The sequence below is a fragment of the Gopherus flavomarginatus genome, chromosome 19, assembly GCF_025201925.1.
Source record: "Gopherus flavomarginatus isolate rGopFla2 chromosome 19, rGopFla2.mat.asm, whole genome shotgun sequence".
Lineage (NCBI taxonomy): Eukaryota > Metazoa > Chordata > Testudines > Testudinidae > Gopherus > Gopherus flavomarginatus.
The window spans coordinates 9,076,186-9,097,214 of NC_066635.1; the positions used below are offsets into that span (position 1 = coordinate 9,076,186).

Consider the following 21,029-nt stretch of genomic DNA (forward strand, 5'->3'; position numbering starts at 1 on the left):
CTCTGGTGGAGCAGAAAGTTGAGTCTGAGTTCCCGCCTGGCAGCCTGACCACTGGCCTGTTGCTCCTGCCTTGGGGGATGGAAGGAGCTAAAGGAGGTGTTTGAAGGACTCTTTATGTTTTTGGATGAAAAAAACATGCAGCTGAAGCTCTGAATTGTTGAACTAGAGGCTCTGAGCTGTCATTTTCCTATTGGCTAGAAAAGCCTGGCAACTGACATAAAGATGATGCGTTGCTGTGACCAATGCTTGTTCCCTGTGGGGAGCTGTGGAAGAGAACACCGTACAAGAGTTAGACAGCTGATTTGGTTTCTGTTGCTCCTTGGGCTCTTTAAAACATAATTTTAAACGAAATTCAGGGATTTTTCTGACTTGTTTCAATACTGGGCAGAACCTCTGAATGAACCTGGTCCCAGTAGACAGCTTGGCAACATACAACATCAGGTGAAACTTGTTGGATTTAACTAGGTCTGACTGACTCAGAGCTCTCCAGGGGACGTGGTGAACCCAAGAGACGTGTTGGTGTGAGTCCCAGTGCAGTGAAATTTCAGTTGGGCACAGTCCCCGTGACTGTGCTGTACAGACGTGCGCTTGTAATTTATGTGGAGGCTGAATGATGATAAGCGTGAGCAGCTGTTGCTGCCTTGAGCACAGCTTGTGGGTACGAGCAGAGTTCTGAGTGAGCTAAGCAGGGTCAGCCCATGCCTAACAAAATCTGTATGTGTCTTTTAGTCCACAGCCACCTGTTTGTATCACAGGCTGGGACAGGATTTGCAGAACAACTAGCTTTAAATCTACTTGGAGCGTGTTTACGAAGTTGTTGATGTTAGCAGATCAGTTGCGGAAACAGTACAGGTAGACAGTTGACTCAGAGTGAGTTGATCGAAACCTTAATGTGCAGCTATCTCAGTGCTCTGCTTCTACAGGGACGTGCCCATTTCACATGCTCCCTGCAGTTACCACAATGGTAAGTGAGGTGGTTCCATGGCTCAGGTTTTTTCTTGTTGTATTCCTTGTCCAGGAAAGCCCATTAGAACCTCCCTTCGTAAATAGGAGGCGGGGAGGGGGTTCTGGTACTCTGCTCCACGGGGGGGGAGCACTCCTCCCAGACTACATGGAGATTCCCATGCCACGCTGGGACCCATCTTTCTTCCCCTTTGAGTCCCTCTCCGCCTTCCTTCTGGATGGCCGCAACTAGCAATTAGTCCCTTTTGGACCACTGGGGGACTAAGCTGACACCACTGCCTATCCCCCTGGAATACAAGCCTGGTGTGCGCCAGTCCGAGATCAAGAAACCCAAAAGTAGACGCCTACCCTGGACATTCGGCCAGGGATGTGTACTAGGTACAGGCCTTTGGTTAGACGTTGTATGAGCTGAGGCATTGTACAACTAGCTCGTTCTGTTCCTCTGCCGATTCATAGGGCTTCCTTCAACTTACTTATTCACTCTGCATTCCCATGAGATGAGGCAGCTGTGAGTGGTGTATCCTTCGCCTCCGGTTTTGTCAGGCAGGTTCAAAGAGTAGTGTTACAAAGTTAGCGCTACGCAATTGACTCCATGAGTTCTGGTGCCTGGGTTCAGACTGCTGGACCCTACAGACAATTGTAGTCACACTCACACGCAAGGCAGGGGAGAGTTGTTGCTAACTAAGCTCTGGGGCAGAAAAGCATAAATGCCCTTTAAGAAAAGTAACTGAGCAGATGAATTATCTCTAGCAGTTGAGGAAAGATTTACTTTTCATCATTTTTAAGGCATAAAGGACTATTATGGTCATCTAGTTTGACCTCCCATGTAACACAGGCCAGAGAATTTCACCAACAATTCCTGCCTAACTTCTGGTTTAGCTATTGTGTATTATTTAAAAGACTCCACCCACAGTCTTGAGTGAGTAGTTCTGGTGATTAACAGCCCTCCCTGTTTTAAAACAAATATTGTGCCTTATTTCTAGTCTGTCTGCATTTGTCTAGCTTCAGCTTTCCGTAATTGGATCTTTTGCCTTGGTCTGCTAGATTAAAGAACCCTGCGGTCTCAGAAATCTTTTCCTTAGGTAGGTTATTATATATATTCAAACAAACAGACAAAAGCTTTTGAAAGCTGTGTTGGTGTTTATGAAACAAATAGTGATATTGGTGTTTTCTGTGGTGTTTTTGGGGAGGCTTGTGCTTCCCAAAGACTAGGTGAAATTCTCTTGGACGTAACTGGTGTCTGCAGAAACGCACCATTTGAGTGGGACAGAAAGGTAGGTTTTTTGCAGATGTTCCTGTAGGCACATCACTTTTACAAAGTAATGGCCCCTCTCCTGGGACATCCAGCAGAGGTTGGCCCCTGTCCCTCTCTGGAGCCACAAACACCAGAGGAGCAGGCAGCTGATGTGAGTTCCCCACCTTCCCATGGGCTTGGGCTTCCAGCTTCTGCCCAGGGGTGGCAGGTTCTGGCTGTAGGTTTCCATTCCCCCCATTGTCTCTGGACTCCGCCACTTTCTCCAGCCCTCCATCATCCCTGCACCCCACTGCCTCCCTACTCACCTCTCTATCCAGGGCTTAATTTGTCGCCCAGCTTGTGCCGGAGCTGAGTAAGACTGCTGTGAAAAGGGATATTTGTATGTTTGTTGATATCACTTTTCACTGCCTCCCAGCTAGATAGTAAGTCTGCCATTTAAAGTGAAATTTACAAGCATACAAATATCAGTTTTCACAGCACTAGACTTACTAGTGCTAGCAAGTCTAAAAAAAAAAAAAGCAAAACAACAAAAAAAAGACAAGATCATGCAAAGCATCTTACTTTGTCTCTAGTCTTTATGGGACAGAATAGAAACAATTATACATTATTTATTTATTTTTCTGATTGAGTCAGCAAAAAACACTACTTAAATAAATTACAATGATTTGGACATGTATATGTACATATTTGTTTTTCCTAAAATACTTTAGGAAAAACTATCCGAGCAGCCGCCAGCAAGAGTTTGTGGCTGCACTTTTAAGGCCACCACAATTTTTCTTGTGAGAACCCCTGCTCTAAGGGATGTTCTGCATGATGCCTCTATTTCTGTAGGAAATGGACCACAGAGAATTTTGTGTTTCAAATCGCCAGATACCTGTCCTAAAACTTAATGCCAACCTGCATTGTGTATGTCTGGGGCTCTAGCATTTTCACTCCAGTTGCAGTCAATGGAGATTGGAGGTTATGAAATTTGAAGGCCCTAAATCAGTGGTTCTCAGCCTTTCCAGACTACTGTACCCCTTTCAGGAGTCTGAGCTGTTCTGTGTACCCCAAGTTTCACCTCACTCAAAAACTACTTGCTCACAAAATCAGACATAAAAATCTAGTTGCTCCCAAAAGTGTCACAGCACACCATTGCTGAAAAATTGCTTTCTCAGTTTTACCATACAATTATAAAATAAATCAATTTGAATATAAATATCGTACTTACATTTCAGTGTATATAGTGTATCAAGCAGTATAAACAAGTCATTGTATGAAATTTTAGTTTGTACTGATTTTTAGTGCTTTTTCGGTAGCCTGTTTTAAAACTAGACAAATATCTAGATGAGTTGATTTACCGCCTGGAAGACCTCTGCGTACCTCCGAGGGGTATGCATGCCCCTGGTTGAGAACCACTGCCCTGAGTATTGTGAAGGTTGAAGAGGTTTTGCTGTTAACATCACAGGACAAAAGGAACCCTGTAAAGGGATTTTATTGCTGTTCATAAGTGAACTAATGTTAGATAGAGAAAGCTGTAAAAATTGGGGCATTTATTTCCTATTATCCCTCTCTGTAGCAAAACGATAGCTCTAATTTGGGTACTGCGAAAAGAGGTATTTTGAAAATGTGTTGGATACTAAAACATGCACACTATAGATGTAATCAGTGCATGAAACATACTGGTCAAAGGATCAGGGAAGCACTGACAAATATTATTGCCCCCCTTTAGAAAATCAGTCTCATCCTTGCTAATGCCCCTAGGTACTAGCTAGCAATTGTGTTCTCTCCCTTCTGCTCCTCCTCAATTCAGCCAGTGATACTGCAGCCTACAGTTTGGGAAGTCACAAGCACAGGCAGGGTAATGTTTTCCAAAGTGCCTCCAGCCCTTTGGAACCTACAACCCTTGGAAAGTCAAGGGGACTTAGATTTCTAATTGTCTAAGTCACTTTTGAAAGGGGCAGCTTGGCTCCCAAGACACTTTTGAAAACTTTAGCCTAAATGAGGACAAGAGGAGTGGGCGGCTAGAAAGGGAAGGTTGCCTGAACCTAGGGAAGGAGAAGATGGGATTCTCTGCTAGGATTTTGGCAGCAAATGCTGTTTCAGAAGCTGAGGCAGGGACTGTCCCATATTACGTGGTTGTATAGCTGCTAGCATGAGAAATAAATCTTGGGGTGCAGTGAGTAGTGCGTTGGCTGGCTGGGTCACTGTCTGGATTAAAAGGGTAATTGGAGGATAGCCTTTTTTAAACTGCCTAGCCTTCTTTCAGTGAGACTGCTGCATAGAGAAAATAACCCATAAAAAGGTCACAGCAACTGTATATTAAATTGGCTCTTTTTCCTACAGAAGTTTCTATGTTAGGCATTGCTATGGATAGAACAAAATTAGATCTGTTTTACAACCTTAAATATTTAATACATAATTTCAGAGCATGTAGTCTAATATTAAAGAGATGGCTCTATGAATAGTTTGTAATTATAGATACTGTCACATATCATGAAATCTGTTTGATCACATCTAGGAGAAATATTTGGGTTTTCTAGATGGAGGAAATGTGGGGGGGGGGGGGGGACAGGGACTCGGACTCACTTGTGACTGGTGGAGATAACAGTGAAAACAACCAGAAAAAAAGTGTCTCCCACCAATTTTGGTTCTTAAAAGGCAGTTTGGGAAGAACTTCCTTTCCTGTCAAGAAATAACAGAATGGTTCCCATCGTCCCTCCCCTGGGAGAAAATATCACAGTTTAGGAACAGCTAGTTAGTCAGCAACTATTCCCAAACAGGAAGTGACAAACTCTTCAACGTGGGCTTATCGCTGTTAGACCAGTGGGACCCCTCAGGTCTGGGATACTCTTCCAGCATCCTGGCAGCTCAGGTCTGGGGGGGGACATTTTACCACCATTGAAAAAATTTGGAATTAGCAGCATTTTGGCCCTTACTTCCCCCCCCTTTTGGTAAGTCTTCACTGCTGACCTTCCGGTGCCTCCTGGGCGTTCTGATGAAATCCAAGGATACTTAGGATGTAGGTGGCAGCACAGCAGGAATGTTCTAGCCATCTGTTCCTAGGAGATTAGGCAGAAAACCCCATGAACACTTGGAGTGTTTGGCAGAGGAGGGATGATCCAGTGGGTAAGATGTGAGGACCTGGGTTCAGTTCTCTCCTCTGCCACAGACTTCCTAGGTGACCTTGAGCATGACACTCAACCTCTCTGAGCCTCAGTTCCCCATCTGTAAAAGGGGGTAGGGAGGATAATAGCATTACCCTACTTCACAGAGGAGCGTGAGGATAAATACGTTAAAAATGGAGATGCTCAAATACTATGGTGATGGGGGCCATAGAAGTACTCAAGATAGACAGGGAGAAGATACATTTTAACCCTTCACATGCTGCACATAAGCAGCACAAAGGGTGCACTCTGAGTGCCCCTGGTACACCTGCCAGCAATGCACATGCATTCTCTGTGATAAGAATAAAGCACTGGCAGAATTAACCTGTTCCACTTAGCTTCAGAATGAGTGGTTTCTATCTGAGCCCAGTCTACACTACAGTTACACTGACTGGGACAGAGAACAGGGCTGTTGAGCAGAAGTTGCACAGTCTGGTGGATTAGATCTAGCCCAGAGAGCCGCTGTCAGGCCCAACAAGTCTTTCAGCTCCAGTGATTGAAAGAAGACTTTTTTTTTAAACTAACATTTATCAGTGGTGGCTGTTTACATTTATGTTGTCAGTCAAAAGGACACCAAGCAACAGCTACTGCACAAACAGCCTTGTTCCTTGCTTAGGGAAACAATTGCCACATTTCTGAATGCCTTTGGAGGATTGCCGGGTTCTTGTCAATTAGTATCAGCGGCATTACTTTGTGTGTTCCAGCGGCTGTCAGAATTACCATCAGACGCTACCGTGAAAGAGCTGTGTTTGCAGTGCAGCTGCTAAGGCACACTAGCTTCCTATCTTTTTAGAGACTGAGCACTCTGAAAGAAATAGACGCACTGACAGTATGGACTATGAAAATTCAATGCAAGGACGGCAGATTTTAGGTAGTGTTCTTTTGGGTAACTGATGCTCTAACATCTCCGTGGTGATGGTTTACATCTGACATTTTTTTCCCTCCCTCCATTCAGGGTGAATCAATTGATGATGCCACCAGCCTCTGTGAAAGTCTGAGACGGTGAGTGACCAAAACCAACACAAAATGTTTTTCTTAATGACAGTGGTGACTTGCGTGTGTGCTGGATGTTGGAGAAGAACCTATGTTACAGCCTCCTTAGAGCAAATTCCACCGAATCCTTCAAAGCAAAGCCACATGAGATCTACCTCCAGCCTTGCTTACCCGTAAGAACAAAACCCCAGTGCATCAGATCTCTGTGACTCTTGCAAAAAAATGGAAGGGACTGAGGCATCTAGGAGGCCTGCGCAACCTCCCGTGTTCTGCATGGCCTGAGATGTAGTTTGAGAAGTAGAATTGTTGCCTTGATTAAAATAAACAAACATGGAGAGGAAAGGGCCTATAAAATTTGTCTCAGCCCACCCCCCCCCCCACCTTTCCTGCTATTAAATCAGCTTATGCGCCACTTACCACCACCTTCATTTTCTGGTCTGGTGGAGAGTGGGGAGCTCTAGGTCATAACACTTTTGCAGCAGCTGTTTTTATCGCTAGCCGCCAGTCACAGAACTACAGCTTGGAGCAAACGATAAACTCTTCCTGCGTTTTGACTGGGGCCAAAATTAATGAAGCAAGTTTTAAAAGAGAGGAGATTTTTCTTTCCCATAAACTAAGTGCACTGGGAGAATCATCATGAAATAGCACAATTAAGAATGGCCTTTTTTGGGGACTGATGTAATACAATCTTGACTGCAGCAGATGTGTTGCTTCTCTGGGGGGACGCAGAATCTAAGCATTTAATAGGCAAGCTTATACCTTTCATGCGCCAGGCTGGGAGTTTTAACACCAACTTCATGCCATTTAATAGCACTTTTTTACATGATTAAAGAATCATCAATTCTGATTGCAAGACTTACTTCTAATGGCATTAACATGTTTCCCATTAGAGCAGTTAGAAAGGGAAGGGTCATGTAGTGATGTAAAAAAAATACTTCCCTACTCAAACAGGGAATTCAGTATCAAAACTGCTGGTGCCACTTGCTTAAAATAAATGTGTTGCCTTTTACTCCCTTGACCCCTGCAGTGCGAAGAGAGGTGGCTGGGTTCTATTTCATCTTCATTAGTGGCAGAATTGCTGAGTTTTCCAGCTGCAGAATCATCCCCAGCTTACAGGAGCGGCAATTTGAAAAGTGACTTAAGAAAACGATGATGTTCTAGGCTTGTTTTTCAGTTGTTTTCACATCAAATCTGCTCCATTTACAAATACACAGTGTGTTTCTTTCTACATTTTTCCTTTTCTTCCTAATTTTAGTGTAATTTTCCCAGTACTCCATGTCATCTAGTAAAATTTAATTTTTAGTGTTTGAGCAATTTAAGACACACGTAAGCTCTTGTGCCCTCTACAGACAAGCTTGAGGCTCTACTCTGAAGAGGCAGAGTCATTGGAAAAATCTCAAGCTATGGTCAAGCATCCTTCTTGGATGTCCTGTGATACGGATAAAGGGCTGATTTCAGAGGCAATATCAAATGTGCCACTGTTGTGTTTGCAGAAGGGTTAGGTGCACCTAGACTGCCCCTCCCTTGTTTTTCCTACTGCCTGTTCTTCATGTACTTAGCAATGGTATGGGTTACATAGCAGTAAGTTACCAATGAACTTGCTATGACAGAACTGGTTTACATGGCAATGTAACTATTTTGGGAAGGGGAGTGATTTTTTTTTAACCCTTCTAGTTATACCAGTACAAGCGCTAGTGTAGCTCTAGTAAGGTGAGTACATAGTACCTTATATTGGTACAACACTTCTCCCTTCCCCTGTGGGAACAGACCACAGCAGTAGAACTGCACCCTGCAGTAGGCTGGTTGTATTGCTTTAACTATACCAGCATAATTAAAGCAGTACAACTTGCACATAGATGAGGCCTCATCTGTTTGGATTGGCTTCTTGAGTGAAGACTAGGGCTTGTTTTCCAAGCTCATGGGAAGAACAGAACCAGTGCCTGTCTTCATAGATCCATACCCAGCCCCTGTCACACTGACTCCCTCCTCCCCTTTTATTCACAGCTGACATTATGAATGATGAAGGAAATGCTGTGTGGACTCCAGCTCCCACAACCACCACTCCAACCTCCTGCTAGGAAACTTCAGTACTGGACACAAGCAAAAGTTCCAGCTCCGGGCTGCATTTAGAGTCTTATCGAGTGCTAAACTAATGACTTCACTCTAACCAGCTGCTGGGTCAGGGTCAAAGACACAAATGGGGATGGCCTAGCTATCAGGGCTGCTAAGCCTAAGGATATTGTAGGGTTTCCCCACATTGGTGAGTGTCCAAAGAGCCCACCACCACACTACCCCTGGTGTGTGACTGTACATTGTGTATACAGTTTTAGGTTTAGCCAGTGAAGAAGTCTACGTTGCATACAGGGCAACTTCCGTCCTATTAAATGCTGCCAGTTCTGTTAGCCAGATACTATGCTAGCTGGGGACCTTTTCTATACGTCACAGCTTTACAAACTGAAGGCTCAACCCAGATTTCTTGAATTATTATTTAAACAAATCAGAGGCTGCTTTAGCTTCATGATAGACATTAAATACAACCCTATCAAATCTCTGCTTTAAGTTTGACCATCTCGAAAGGCCCATGCACCTGTACTGGATATGAAAGCTCCCACTGTGTTGCAGCATCTATCTCCAAGAGGGCTCCAAGGGAGCATTCAGAAAGTGTGGCACAGACCTTCAAGCAACAGCATCCTGCTTAAGGGAGTACCGGAGGAGCTAGCATGGACATCCATCTCTTATTCTTGAGCAGCTCGGAGGAGTAAACATCTCTCCCTGCACAAGGTGTTCTTTGGGATTGTTACAGAAGAGCCAGGAAAACCACGGTCAGTGATATCTGGTGACTTCCAGTTTTGTTGAACACACTTAGTTTCAGTTCCAGGTAGAAGGAGGTTTGCAGAATACCAAAATCCAGAGATTAATTGCTTTGTGGGGTCTGGTATTGGTGCCCTGATGTGCCAGTGATGGTCTGTCTTTGTTTACATGCATATAATGTTCATCATTAGGCATGTTGCAAATACTAATCATTTTTTCCAGTATTTTCAGGCACATTTATGATGTTATAAAGCTTTGTTTCTATCCAGCAACTGCATTTATAGAAGGATCTTAAGATTCAATGCACACCCCATTTCCCCTCCCCACCGTCCTACTGTTGTGGTTTGCTCCCTCCGATGGGAGCGACTATATTACTTAAATTCACTTTGATCTTTACAAAAATGCAACTGGGATTTTCTTTTTAATACACTAGTCTAAACTGAGTTAGTAAGAAGTGAGCCTCTCTTAGCTGATTTTGTTTCACCAAGGGGTCTTGTTTCTTGCAGTTGACATTCAAGTATAAAATTTATACTACACCAGCATGGAACATATAACAGCTGTGAGAGCAACTAAGTGCTACCACCACCAGAAAAATATCAGATTGCCAAATCACCTTTTTCTGTTTGGGCTTATACTTTTTTCTAAATTTACCTACATATCACTATAAAATGTATGTAGGCCTCAGACCCTTTCAAACTCTGGCCAGTGCTGGATTGGAAACAATACTAAATTAGCAAAGGCATTACCAGCCCTGGGATGGTTTTAATAATCTCAAAAACACTGATTAATTTATGCTGTCATTGGCTAGTGTCTCATCCTTTCAAGCAGCACTGCAGTGACTGTATATATGACCCCTGCATTAAGTAATCAGTGTCCACCACAATTTAAAATACTTCCTGTCTTTTCACTTCTGTGCTCTGCAGTGAAAACACAAGAGAGGGCAGATACTTCCACTTATCAGCAGCCTGGTCAAAAACAGCCACATTAACAATATTCCTTTTAAAAACCAGACTGATCAGAAATATCTGTTAATAATCCGCTTGGAATTAACAAGACCAGCTCTTAACTGTAGTTGGGGCTAGGAGGTGGTTTATCTGGGATAACCTACCAAAGGAATGAGAGCAATACAGGCCCTTCAGGCTGGCTAACAGTAATGCTAGAGAAACTAGCAGTGCCTGGGTAACCTTAAATAGAGAGGTTAGTGACCCCTATGTGTGTGCTAAAACAAATCTCACAGGATGTTCTTTTAATTTCTTCTAAACTGTGCCAATAAGGTTTAAATAAATGCTTGTTATGGAAGTGCCCTATAGAATTCTCTGGCAAAACCTGTGTTTCCTCCTTATGAATTCTATAGGATGAATCTGCAAAGGCTGCTTTTCACTAGGATACTCTTAAATGGTGGTTTTTGTTATTTACTCACCCTATAAGAAATACTTTTAAACAACTGGAGACAGAAGCCCCACTACTGGCCCATCCTCAGGAGAGCAGCAAATGCGCTTGTGCGCCACTAAAATAATAACCAAAGCAAGTTCAAAACAATGCTTCATTTCCCATCTCATACGTTGCTCGGGGAAGATGTCAATGCTGCAGTCTGGCAGCCAAAGGCCTGAGTTAGAAGCACATGCATTTTTTGTGCTGCTCATTAAGATGTTAATTTATGTAAAACAAACAACAATTAGTCACTTGATCTCAGAGGCCAAGGGAAAATTAGCTGAATTTCCTAAATTATTATTTCAAGTGCTTTGTCTTAAAAGTTACAGCACGTCGGCGTTTACTGTGATTTTTTTCCCATAAATTTGCAATGGAAAGAGAGCCAAAATACACCTTCATTTGATGACAGCTACGTCTCCTTGGTAGGAAGGGCTGACCTCCCTTCCTATGAAACAAGGTCCAGTTCAGCCAATGGAGAATTAATTCCCCTCACACACACATGATCCTTCACTGATTGAATTATTCTCCCGTTGGAGGACAAGACCTGGCACCAAGGAGGTAGAGTAGAGAGCGGTGAGAACTAAGGGAGGGGAAGGAGCAGGGAATTTGGAATCCCCATACTGAGGCTGTCACTGCCCTGTTACAGATCATGATCCAATATTCAGCCACCTAAAGAGACGAAGGTATTTTTTGAGTTGTAGCTACATATTTCTATTCTGGGATGGAATTTTTCAAGCATTGTTCTATTAGAGCTTCTATTAAATATTTATTCTCTTAGAAAGAAACCAGATAATTTGGATAAAGGCAGTAACAAAGCTCTAAGTCAAGTTAAGCTTTCCAACCACTCTCAAAAGGAGAGGTTTGGAAAACACTAAAGAGCAGGTGGCTGGGTACAGCTTACCTTCTGCTGTAACATTCTGGGTGTCTGCTAGTACCTGCTCCCTCTTGAGAGGCTGCATATTTCTGTTGACAGGAAGAGTGAGGGTCCAAGCCCAGCTCTGCCACTTGGACTGCAGGCAAGTCACTACCTCTCTGCTTGTTTCTTCAGCTGTAAACTGGACCCATGAGGCACTGTATCAAGGAAGTATGCTCTTCCCTACCCCTATCTCAAACATCCAATTCCAGTATTCTGGTGCAGTGCGCCAAACACTGGTGTTACCCTGCAGTACTAGACTCATCCTCCTCTCCCACATGCAGAGTTTACTAGGGCAGGGTCTTTAGTTTTGACAAAGCGATTATGAGTTTTCCTGAGGCATTTCTGTGGGGAAAAGTCATATAGAAACAGAGAATGTGGTGAATGGCGATTTGCACCACAATCCAAATTGTTTAATGGGATCTTGTCACTTAACAGCTAGAACTGTGGACTTATTATTTAACACACACTCAGCAAAAGTTTAGCCTTGCCTTGTGTGTAGCTGCAGTTGTGGGGAGAGGGAGGATGTGAAGGTAGAATGGGGGAGCCTTTCATTTCTGAACAGAGAACTAGCTCAATGTGCCAGTCTCTGAAATCTGCAGAGAGATGGGTTTTTATGAAATCACTTCCAGAGAAAGCTTTAGCATAAGCAAGTTAGGCCACAAAATGTAGGATTGTAGAGCTATCACCTCCACTTTAACAATTACACTGAGGTGTCTTTTCGAGGGGCCACAATTAAAGATCTACCTTAAGGGATTTCATGTATTAGCAAGGCTGGAGTTGATTATCTGTAAGCAAAACATGGTTCAGTGCATTAGATTTAAGTCTTTAATTTAAATGGTTCCTGGGAACATCTGTACTGCCACTGTCCCCTTACTCTCCCTGTCCCCCACACAAACTGTATTGTTGATAACTAGGACATAGTCTAGTAAACCCTCCTGTCCCACCTTAGAGCAGGGAAAACAATCAGAATGGAAGGTGGGGTTGGGGCCTGCTTAACTCTCTCCTTCCTTCCTGTACACACACAGCACCTGAGGCGATGTGGGCAATACTACCAGCAAGCACAGACTGTACCTTTTGTCCAGGTGCAGCCCACACTACTGTGAAGCCCATCCTTCTCCCTCAATGCTCCTCTGAAATCCCTAATTCCAGCACCTGTGATGCTCTGCTGCAAGATACCTGCTCCCTGGTTACCCTGCCATATTAAGTGTAATGGCACTCTGCATGAATGGTGGGGTAGAGTCTACAGGAAGCTGGGGAGCCTGCAGGGTGCCTTCAGCAAAACCTTCCTTATACTTCACTTCATCTTAAAAGCATTTTACCTTGTGCCAGTGCAACCTCCATGGGAGCTTTTGCATAGCAGGAGGCAAAACTGAGGGCAATGGGGACAAGGCAGCAACTAGACACTTGTTAACACTGCAACCACACCCAGTAAGTATTCACCTCCTGCAGCCTTTACTCACATAGCTGGGTTTGGTAATAGCTACAGGACTGCTTACCTGAGTGAAGCTTGAAGTGCTGGGCCAGCATCCTCTAATCTCAGTCCAACCTCAGGGTAAGACAAAAAATAAACTATACTTAGACTGGAATGTTAAGGTTGTCTCACTTCCCCCCCACATCCTAGTAATTTGGTTTCTTCTCTATTTGCTTTATTGTTTTGTAAACCAGCACTTGCAGTCACTTTTACTATGTGATGTATGGGAGTATATCGTACGTTTTCTTGTTATACAAGGCAGGAGTATAAAATAGTTTTCTGATTTCTTTCAGAAGGAAATGGCTATTTTATTTTTTAAGAGCAACTGATTGTCAATCTCAGAGTATAAAGAGAAATAAAGCCAAATCTATACCTTTATGTAAATTAAGAAATAAAAGTATTTAAAACATACCTCTCGACTTCTTGTCTGTGTTGTGGCTCCGGCCTCCAGGCAGGCAGCCAGAGCAGCTGCAGGCTCTGACTCAGGCAGGGCTGGTGGTGCCATTGCAGTATGCTGGGGTGCAAGTCCCAGAGAGCTGGTTGCTCAGGGCTGCCTTAGATTGAAAGTAGAGCTGGATAGGAGAGCTCCAACAGTGGTTACAGCAGCTCCCGATGGAAGCAGCTCTGGCTGGAGTAGCATCAACCTTTTCTTAAATGGATGAAAGGAAACACAGCAGGGAGGAGAGCTCAGGTGATGAGTAAAGGGGCTACAGAGCCTCTTCAGGCTGCTGGTAAACACAGTGATCAGCAGGTGACCCACGTGAAATCAGGGCTCTCAGTGGAGGGGTGTCCAGAGACCAGGCACTCATCTGCCTCAGAGAAGGACCACCTCAAGCAGCTTGGCACAGGGCCCCAGGTTTGAAGGACCCCACGAGACTAAACTGCCCATAGTGCAGCAATGGGTGGAGCAGCATGTGGGACCAGAGCTGGGGTAGGTGCAGAAGAATCCCAGGGGTGGATCTGTTTTGTTGATGAAGGACTTACTTACATCTCTAGGGCTGCCGAGGCAAAACCTTTCACTGGTTTTAAGGAATGGCTCCAATTGGTCCTGTGGATGAGAGTCACAAAAAGGGGGCTGAACTTAACAAGAACCTAAAACCAGTGACACATTTCAGCTGAACTACACAATGGGTGCAACTCTCCTGGCAGCACCCAGCCTGAGTGGCTGGGCTGGGCAGGAGAAGATACCCAGGTGGTGGGAGTCCTCCCCCAGCCCAAGAGGAGTGATGTTAGCTCCAGTGCTCCTCACACAGCACCAGCAGAGGCTGAGGCACTGCCAATCCCACTGCACCCTACTGTGCTGCCAGCCCTGGTGCCAACCAGGGAATGTAACACACATGCTAGAGCCCCTTCCCTTTGTGCAGCAGAACAGCACAGCTTCATGGCATCGGACTCGCCTTTTAAATACAGTAATTGCCATCAGTGCTAATTTCCTGTTGGCAGAGCGCGTCAATGATTTGATGAAGCAAATTTTTATGCATTCAGATGCTCCTGCAGTTGAACTTGGAACCTCAGCAGTGTTTGCCCAGTTAACTAGAAGCCAAAGCTCCCAGCATGGCTCTCCTGGTCACATGTTTTGTGTGTGGCTGTGGCAGGAGCTACATGGTGCACTCGTTAGCAGGCCCTGCACCCCAGTAGTGAGGAGACTAAAATTGGATTAGACACTGCACCTCCAACGCCTCTCCTTTACCATGTTAGTTTAGTCACTCCTTCTCCTGTCTGCTGCTGGCCCTGGAGGTCTTTCCAAGGCATTGATCGAGGGCTTTTGCAATAAGACATGTAGACCACAGCCCAATTTACTGGATTACTCCTGGTACAGAGACCCAGGATCCTGAGACCTGCTGAGCACCTGCAACTCACACCGCCTTCAATGGAGGGCAACGCTCCTGCATTGTGAATGGAATCTGCTGATGAAACGCCGACAGACTCTTTCTCTGGGAGTCCAAGTCTCATTCACAGAGTTCCTGATCGCATTATGAATGACTGTCATTTACTACATGCAGAAAGCATGACAGGGACCCAACCACATTGGCCTCTAGACTCTACTGCAATACACATTTCACTGCAAATGACTCCAGCCTCCTGTGTTCCCTAGCAAAGCTCTTTTTGAGAAGAACTCAGAATATCTCACTCATTGAAACTACTCACAGGGTGACAATTAAACAAATGCTTTAAGGAAGGGAGGGCATTACACTTCCCTCACCTCCCTCCACAATTACCAGCTGCTGCAAAAAACATGTCAGTCTGCACTGGTGGCAATACCACTTACAGTATACAGGGGAAAACTCTTTCTAACAGGGATTTCTCAAGGGTTATGAAGTCAGTCACTATGAATTGTAATACCTGAGTCTTATTTGTTCAGTTCGTTAGTGAGGTAGACAGATGCAGAGAGGAACAGTCTCGACACAACAAAGAGACCACCAGAGTGTCTTGCTTTGGATCTTTCATGATCGGTTTCAAAACTCATCCAAAATGTTCCCTTCTCCTGCAGCTCAGCACCAGTCCTGACGTAGTGGGATGAACTACTTGTTCAATCTGGCCACTTCCTGCAGCAGGCCTGCCCTGGGGACTCAGACAGAACCTGCATAGCTCCTTAGCTCTTGGGATCACAGCACAAGGCCTCAGATTGGCTACGCCTGCTCTAATGTGCCAGTCCCCAGGGTTTATTAGAGATGCCTAAACTGGCTTTAGCTTTTACTAACAGTCTTGTCCTCTATCCGTAGGGCTTCTGTATTTCAAAGGTTAACACTTTGAACACTGTACACATCAGTATCAACCCTAATTACACAAAGGTCCTGGCCAGCGTCCCACACCTTTTCCCAAACTGGGGCTTGGGAGAACAGCGCTGAAACCCTGCCGAGTTCAGGAGCTCCCCAGAGCATCTCCAATCTTTGCTTTATCAGGAATTTCATTAAGCAGGGTGCAAATGACTAGCTAGCCCCAGGGCTGAGACACTGGAAGGGTCTGCTAGGATTATTCCCAATTTCTCTAGGAAAAACACTCACTGTTTTCCGTGCTGCACTAGCAGGTCATATTTGTTTCCTCATCTCTCTCTGCCTCCTCTGGGTTGGTTTCACAGCAGGGCCTGGCCCAGCACAGTCAGTACACAACTGACAACTGCAGCAGCTGAAAAAAAATCAACACCTTACTGTTAGTTTCTTGGCAGCCAAGAGCAATCCAGAAAGAGACCTATTAAGAGTCAGAAGTTCCAGTTATCCCTGGAGAGATTTTAGCCTTTGTGCATGTAAAACAACTGCATTGTTCTTGGCTATGCAATGCACCTTTGTGCATGTAAAACAGCTGCATTGTTCTTGGCTATGCAACGCCACTGCTCCCACCCTGCCCAAAATGCTATGCCATCCAGCTGCCAGTACTCCACTTCAGGTGACAAATGCAGTCTTGAATGCTGTTGCAGCTGTTCCCATGTGCTTTCCCTAGGAGATGTAAACAACATTTCTTCATTTAAACAAATGAAGCACAAGCAGCTGCATAGTTAATGAATGTGTGCACCTGTCATTAGGACCAGGACTGTACTGGCCACAGAGCATTTGTTAAAACCCACAACCTGCATTTCCATGTAGCTCACCCCTCCACCCCCAGCCCAGAGAGGAGCATAACATGTCCTGGATGCAAAGGAAAATGCCACTGAACTAAGAATTTTGGTCCTTTGAGGTAACCATCCCCACTGAAGTGCTGCTCACATTTCACAGGCTCTGCCACCGCCACCATCACCCCCACCTGTGCTGGCTCCATGGAACTCTTCCAGTCACAGATGGGGAACCCTGCGCATCGCAGCTACTGTGGTGCAGATGCTCCCACAATGCTCCTGTTGCCCACTCTTCAATGACCACTCCGGCCAAGGGTCCCTCAGCACCCTGGGCCCTGCCCTGGGGTGTTTGACGCATGGATTTTTAATCTGCTTCACTTTGCTAATGGGGGCCTCCTTACTACCCCCCGACTGGTTCGTGCTGCCTCACTCCATGCATGGCTGGGAGCACAAACTTCCTCCCTCCTCTGGCTCCCACTCACTCTTTTATGTTGTTAAAATTCTCCAGCAGGACTTGAACCTGCAGTTCTCACAGGGAATACGGTGACCAGATGTCCCAATTTCTATAGGGACAGTACCAATATTTGAGGCTCTCTCTTATATGTGCGCCTATTACCCCCCAACTCCTGTCCCAATTTTTCACACTTGTTGTCTGGTCACCCTAAAAGGGAGCTCCTCATGGAATCACCAGGCCCTAGTGCCCCAGGACTGGGCAAAACCTGCCTCCACAGGCTCTTGTGGGGAGGTGGAGGCAGCCACTGAGCATGCTGGGAGATCGACACCAGCAACAGAGCACCACTGGCCCAGAAACACCAGGCAGGTGGTCACCTAACATTCGCTTCAGACAGAAGTACCATGAAATGACTTGCCTAAGGCAGAAGCAGAGCTGGGAAGGGAACCCTGCAGCCCCAGATTCTGGTGCCCTGCTCCAACCACCAAGCCACTCCCTGCAGTCTAAGGCAAATACACTGGAAAGGCAGCTGTTGCTTATCTTTCCTGTGCTGTCTTCAGACCCACAGCCAAGTTACTCTGCACAGATGCTGCTCTATCTAATTACTTACTACAGATTTGTTCGTCTCCTTAGTGAGGCCAGATCCCTGTGTGATTTTATTGCTTGCTCAAGTAGCCTGCAGCACTCACCCCATTATACTCTCAAGGCTGCTGAGTTTCTCTGCCTGGAATTGTTGAAACACCGAGAGAAAGAAAAGCCTTAATTAAAATCAACACCTCGTCTATCTCCTGAAAACTGGGCGATGGACAGGACATGAAACCACGTGAAACGAAGCCTTTGCAATTGTTGAAAGGCACAACTAAGTTCCAGGGAAACAAGATTGGACTTGGTGGATTAGGAAACACTTTCTATACACTGCACATCAAAGCCAGGCTCCGCCAGGCAGTGTAATAGGCAACAGAGTTGTTATCCTAGCACAATGGCCTGGGTGAACCCACAAGGATTTTCTGCCCCCATCCCAACTACACAATCTCCAAGACTAAGGCCATGTCTACATTAGAGAGCTTAGAGTGGCACAGCTGTACCAATGCAGCTGTCAGATCTCGTAGAGCCGCTCTCTGCCGACAGGCGAGAGCTCTCCTGTTAACATGCTAATCCACCCCCTCCGAGCGGCGGTAGCTATGTCGGCGGGAGGAGGTATTCACACTCGAGCCATGTACATTTTCCCGACATACCTGATAGTGTAAATATGGCCTTAAATATACTACAGTCACGCTACACTTCACACAAGCTCTTCTGCTACAAACCAGATTGCCCTCGTCGGAGGCCAATGCCTCACATTGCCCACCTGCAATCCGCTCCATCCCACAGACAGAGGCAGATGAACATAGTGGGCACAGGAATTGAGACTTAGTACCTCTCCCTTCATTGGCCTCTTCCTCACTAGGAGGAAATGCCCAGCTCGGCACTGAGCTACACCAGCGTAGGTCCAGAGTAACTCAACCAGCCTCCGTGGTATTATGCTACATTTACCACCACCTGGTCAGAGTCAAACATTTCTGTTCTCGGAGAGGCCTCTGCCAGGGCAGGGCCCCACAGCGCCAGGTGCCAACAACAGGCCTTTCCCCTTTGGGGTCTAGGTGCTAAAGCCACTGCAACAGAGCAGAATTTGGTCTTATGTATTTCTGCCCTGTTGTCCCTTGCAAGAACGATGGGGAGTCTCCTAGAAACACTTCAGTGCTGCTACGAGCTTTTTGCTCCTCTGCAGCCTTGCTGAGATTTGATCTCCAACCCAGCCAGCCACTGAAGGGCAATGCAGGCCCTTGTTCACCCACTCTGTACCTGGGGGACACACAAGAGGTCCAGGTGTGAAAGATGCCAAGTACCAGCGACCTCCACTGAAATCGATGGGAGTTGCTGTGCACAGCACCTTTTAGGATCAGGCCCATGAGGAGGCTCCCGCTCAGGCCGCAGAATCCACACCCACGTACAAACGTGCCTGTGTAAAAACAGAGTCCAGTACAACACATGCCTGGCTCTGCTCTGGGCTCGTCGCAGGCAGTAAACCAAGTTACGGGAAGGCTCATTTTAACTGCAATCAGGCACCTGAACTGCTGCTTAAAATATTGGCCATGGGCAGCCTTCGGAGCATGGGGACAATGAGACTGCTCAGCAACACCCCACCCCCTCACTCCTCTGTTCAGTGCCACCCCCACGCTCACCTGTGCTGCCAGCTTGTGTACTGCTTCATTCCCAAGATCTGCAGCCGGGCCGATGGCAAATCTCAATCCCCAACAGTGGCAGTTTTCTAAAGGAAAGAATAAATCTGCAGCCAATACACACACAGCTTCAAACCCCTCTCAGTCCATCTAGGGCATCAGCAGATCATCAAGCAGGCGAGGCCCTGACCTCCACGCACTGCATTTGCACAATTTATCACCAGTCATCTCTTATGAGGAGTCTGGAAAGGCATTTGAAGCGTGGGGCCCTTTATTAGGGCAGAGGTTTTGAAAGGTGCTGGCCCCCGTAATTCCAGGTGGCAGAGGGTGCCCTGTGTGTCATCACCCTGCTCTGAAGTTTAGGCATATGGAGCTTTTGGGGGTGGGGGGGGGGGTTGGTCACATCAAGGGAAATAGTTCCTAGCATCCCCCAGTCAGGGAGACAGGGCTCACAGATGTTCCGCAGGATAACCTGGTGGCCATTTCAGTCCCTCCAGGAACAGCGATGGATAAGTTACCAGGGACCCTTCAAATCCTAAAAGCAAGTGGTCTTGGAAGTAAAGCCTGAGTAGCTCAGTCAGGCCCTAAATAGTCAAAATTCCCTCAGGCGGGGTGAGCAGCAGAGTGGCACAGCAAGGACAGCAGCTGTGCCCATGCAACCCTCAGGGGAGTGTGTGTTGAGGTCCCCGCTGTGCCAATCCACAGAAAGCAGAAACCGACCCAGCTCCAGAGCCACAGCTCTTTAACTCCAGCCACAGCCGCTCCTGCTTTCGGTTTGATCCCCAGTGTGTTGGCCACCAAGGCAGCCAGCACACAAGCACTGGCCATGCAACATGGCTTGGCCACGGCTTTGGAGCGAGGCTCCAGACGGCTCGTTGGCAGGGACTGATCCCAGCACCCTGGATCTAAGAGCATGAGCCTGCACGCTACCTGAGCAGCAGCAGCCTCTTCAACCCCTGTGCACAGTCCAGAGATGGACAAAGGCACACAGTGCCTTCATTAGCATGGGATACAGAAGTTTCCCTTCATCCCACTGCACTAACAGGCTGAGCCCAGGCCTGCGGGAGCCTGCTCCACCTCCTGCACCAGTCACCGTGTCATCAAACCTCCCAGGGGAGCAGGTACGTCAGCATCCATCTCCAGCCTCTTTGCTGAGGCTGGCGATCAGTGCCAAGGTCTGTGTGACTCACGTCATTGGCGAGTGCAGCTCTGCGCCACCTGAAAGCAGCTACTGTCCTCCTGAAGCTGGGCAGACTGCTATTCCTTCCTTGGTGCACAGGGAGGAGAAAAACCACTCACAGACTCTCATTACAGAACAACTGGCATGCAGAGGGGGTGTGGATTCACCTTTCACTGAAACCTTCCCCACCCCCCACTTTAAAATCCAAACCAGGCGATGGGGGCATAACATCAGAGGAGGATTCCCCCCACCCGAAAGGAGGAAGGGATGTTGTGGCCAGGTATGAGTCACAGGGATCTCACTCCTCTGCCACTGAGGCTGGTGCTCAATGCTTCCACGGAAAGCGACCAGCACGCGTGCAGGGGGCCCTGCAGGAGGTGCTCTTCTGGGACACGCAGGAGGACGGGAGATACTGTAGGGTGGCTTAAGCAGTGCATTGCTCAGGTACGATGGGGAGGGGGGCAGCAAGTGGGGAGACAGATGAGCAAGGCTGACCGAGGCCACAAATGGGCAAGCTCACCCCACCTCCTGGGGAAAGTGTGTTTCAGGTGGGACTTCCCAGTGCATGCGCATTTGCTGCCTGGACCAGGGCCCCCAGCTGCTGTGGAGAAAGCCCTCCTGCAGGTTGGAAACCTGGAGGGATGTG

At 46.6% G+C, this 21,029-nt stretch overlaps 1 protein-coding gene across 1 annotated transcript in view; it reads left to right on the forward strand.

The window, feature by feature from the left end:
* The window catches only part of LOC127037560 (sphingosine-1-phosphate transporter SPNS2-like), a 155,833-nt gene extending 144,996 nt beyond the window's left edge, over nucleotides 1-10,837 (forward strand). The window contains exons 12-13 of the mRNA XM_050929461.1: nucleotides 6,320-6,366; nucleotides 8,362-10,837. Of these exons, the coding sequence (XP_050785418.1) occupies nucleotides 6,320-6,362 (43 nt within the window). The 3' untranslated portion in view covers nucleotides 6,363-6,366; nucleotides 8,362-10,837. The remainder of the gene's footprint in view (nucleotides 1-6,319; nucleotides 6,367-8,361) is intronic.
* Nucleotides 10,838-21,029: the final 10,192 nt, after the last annotated feature.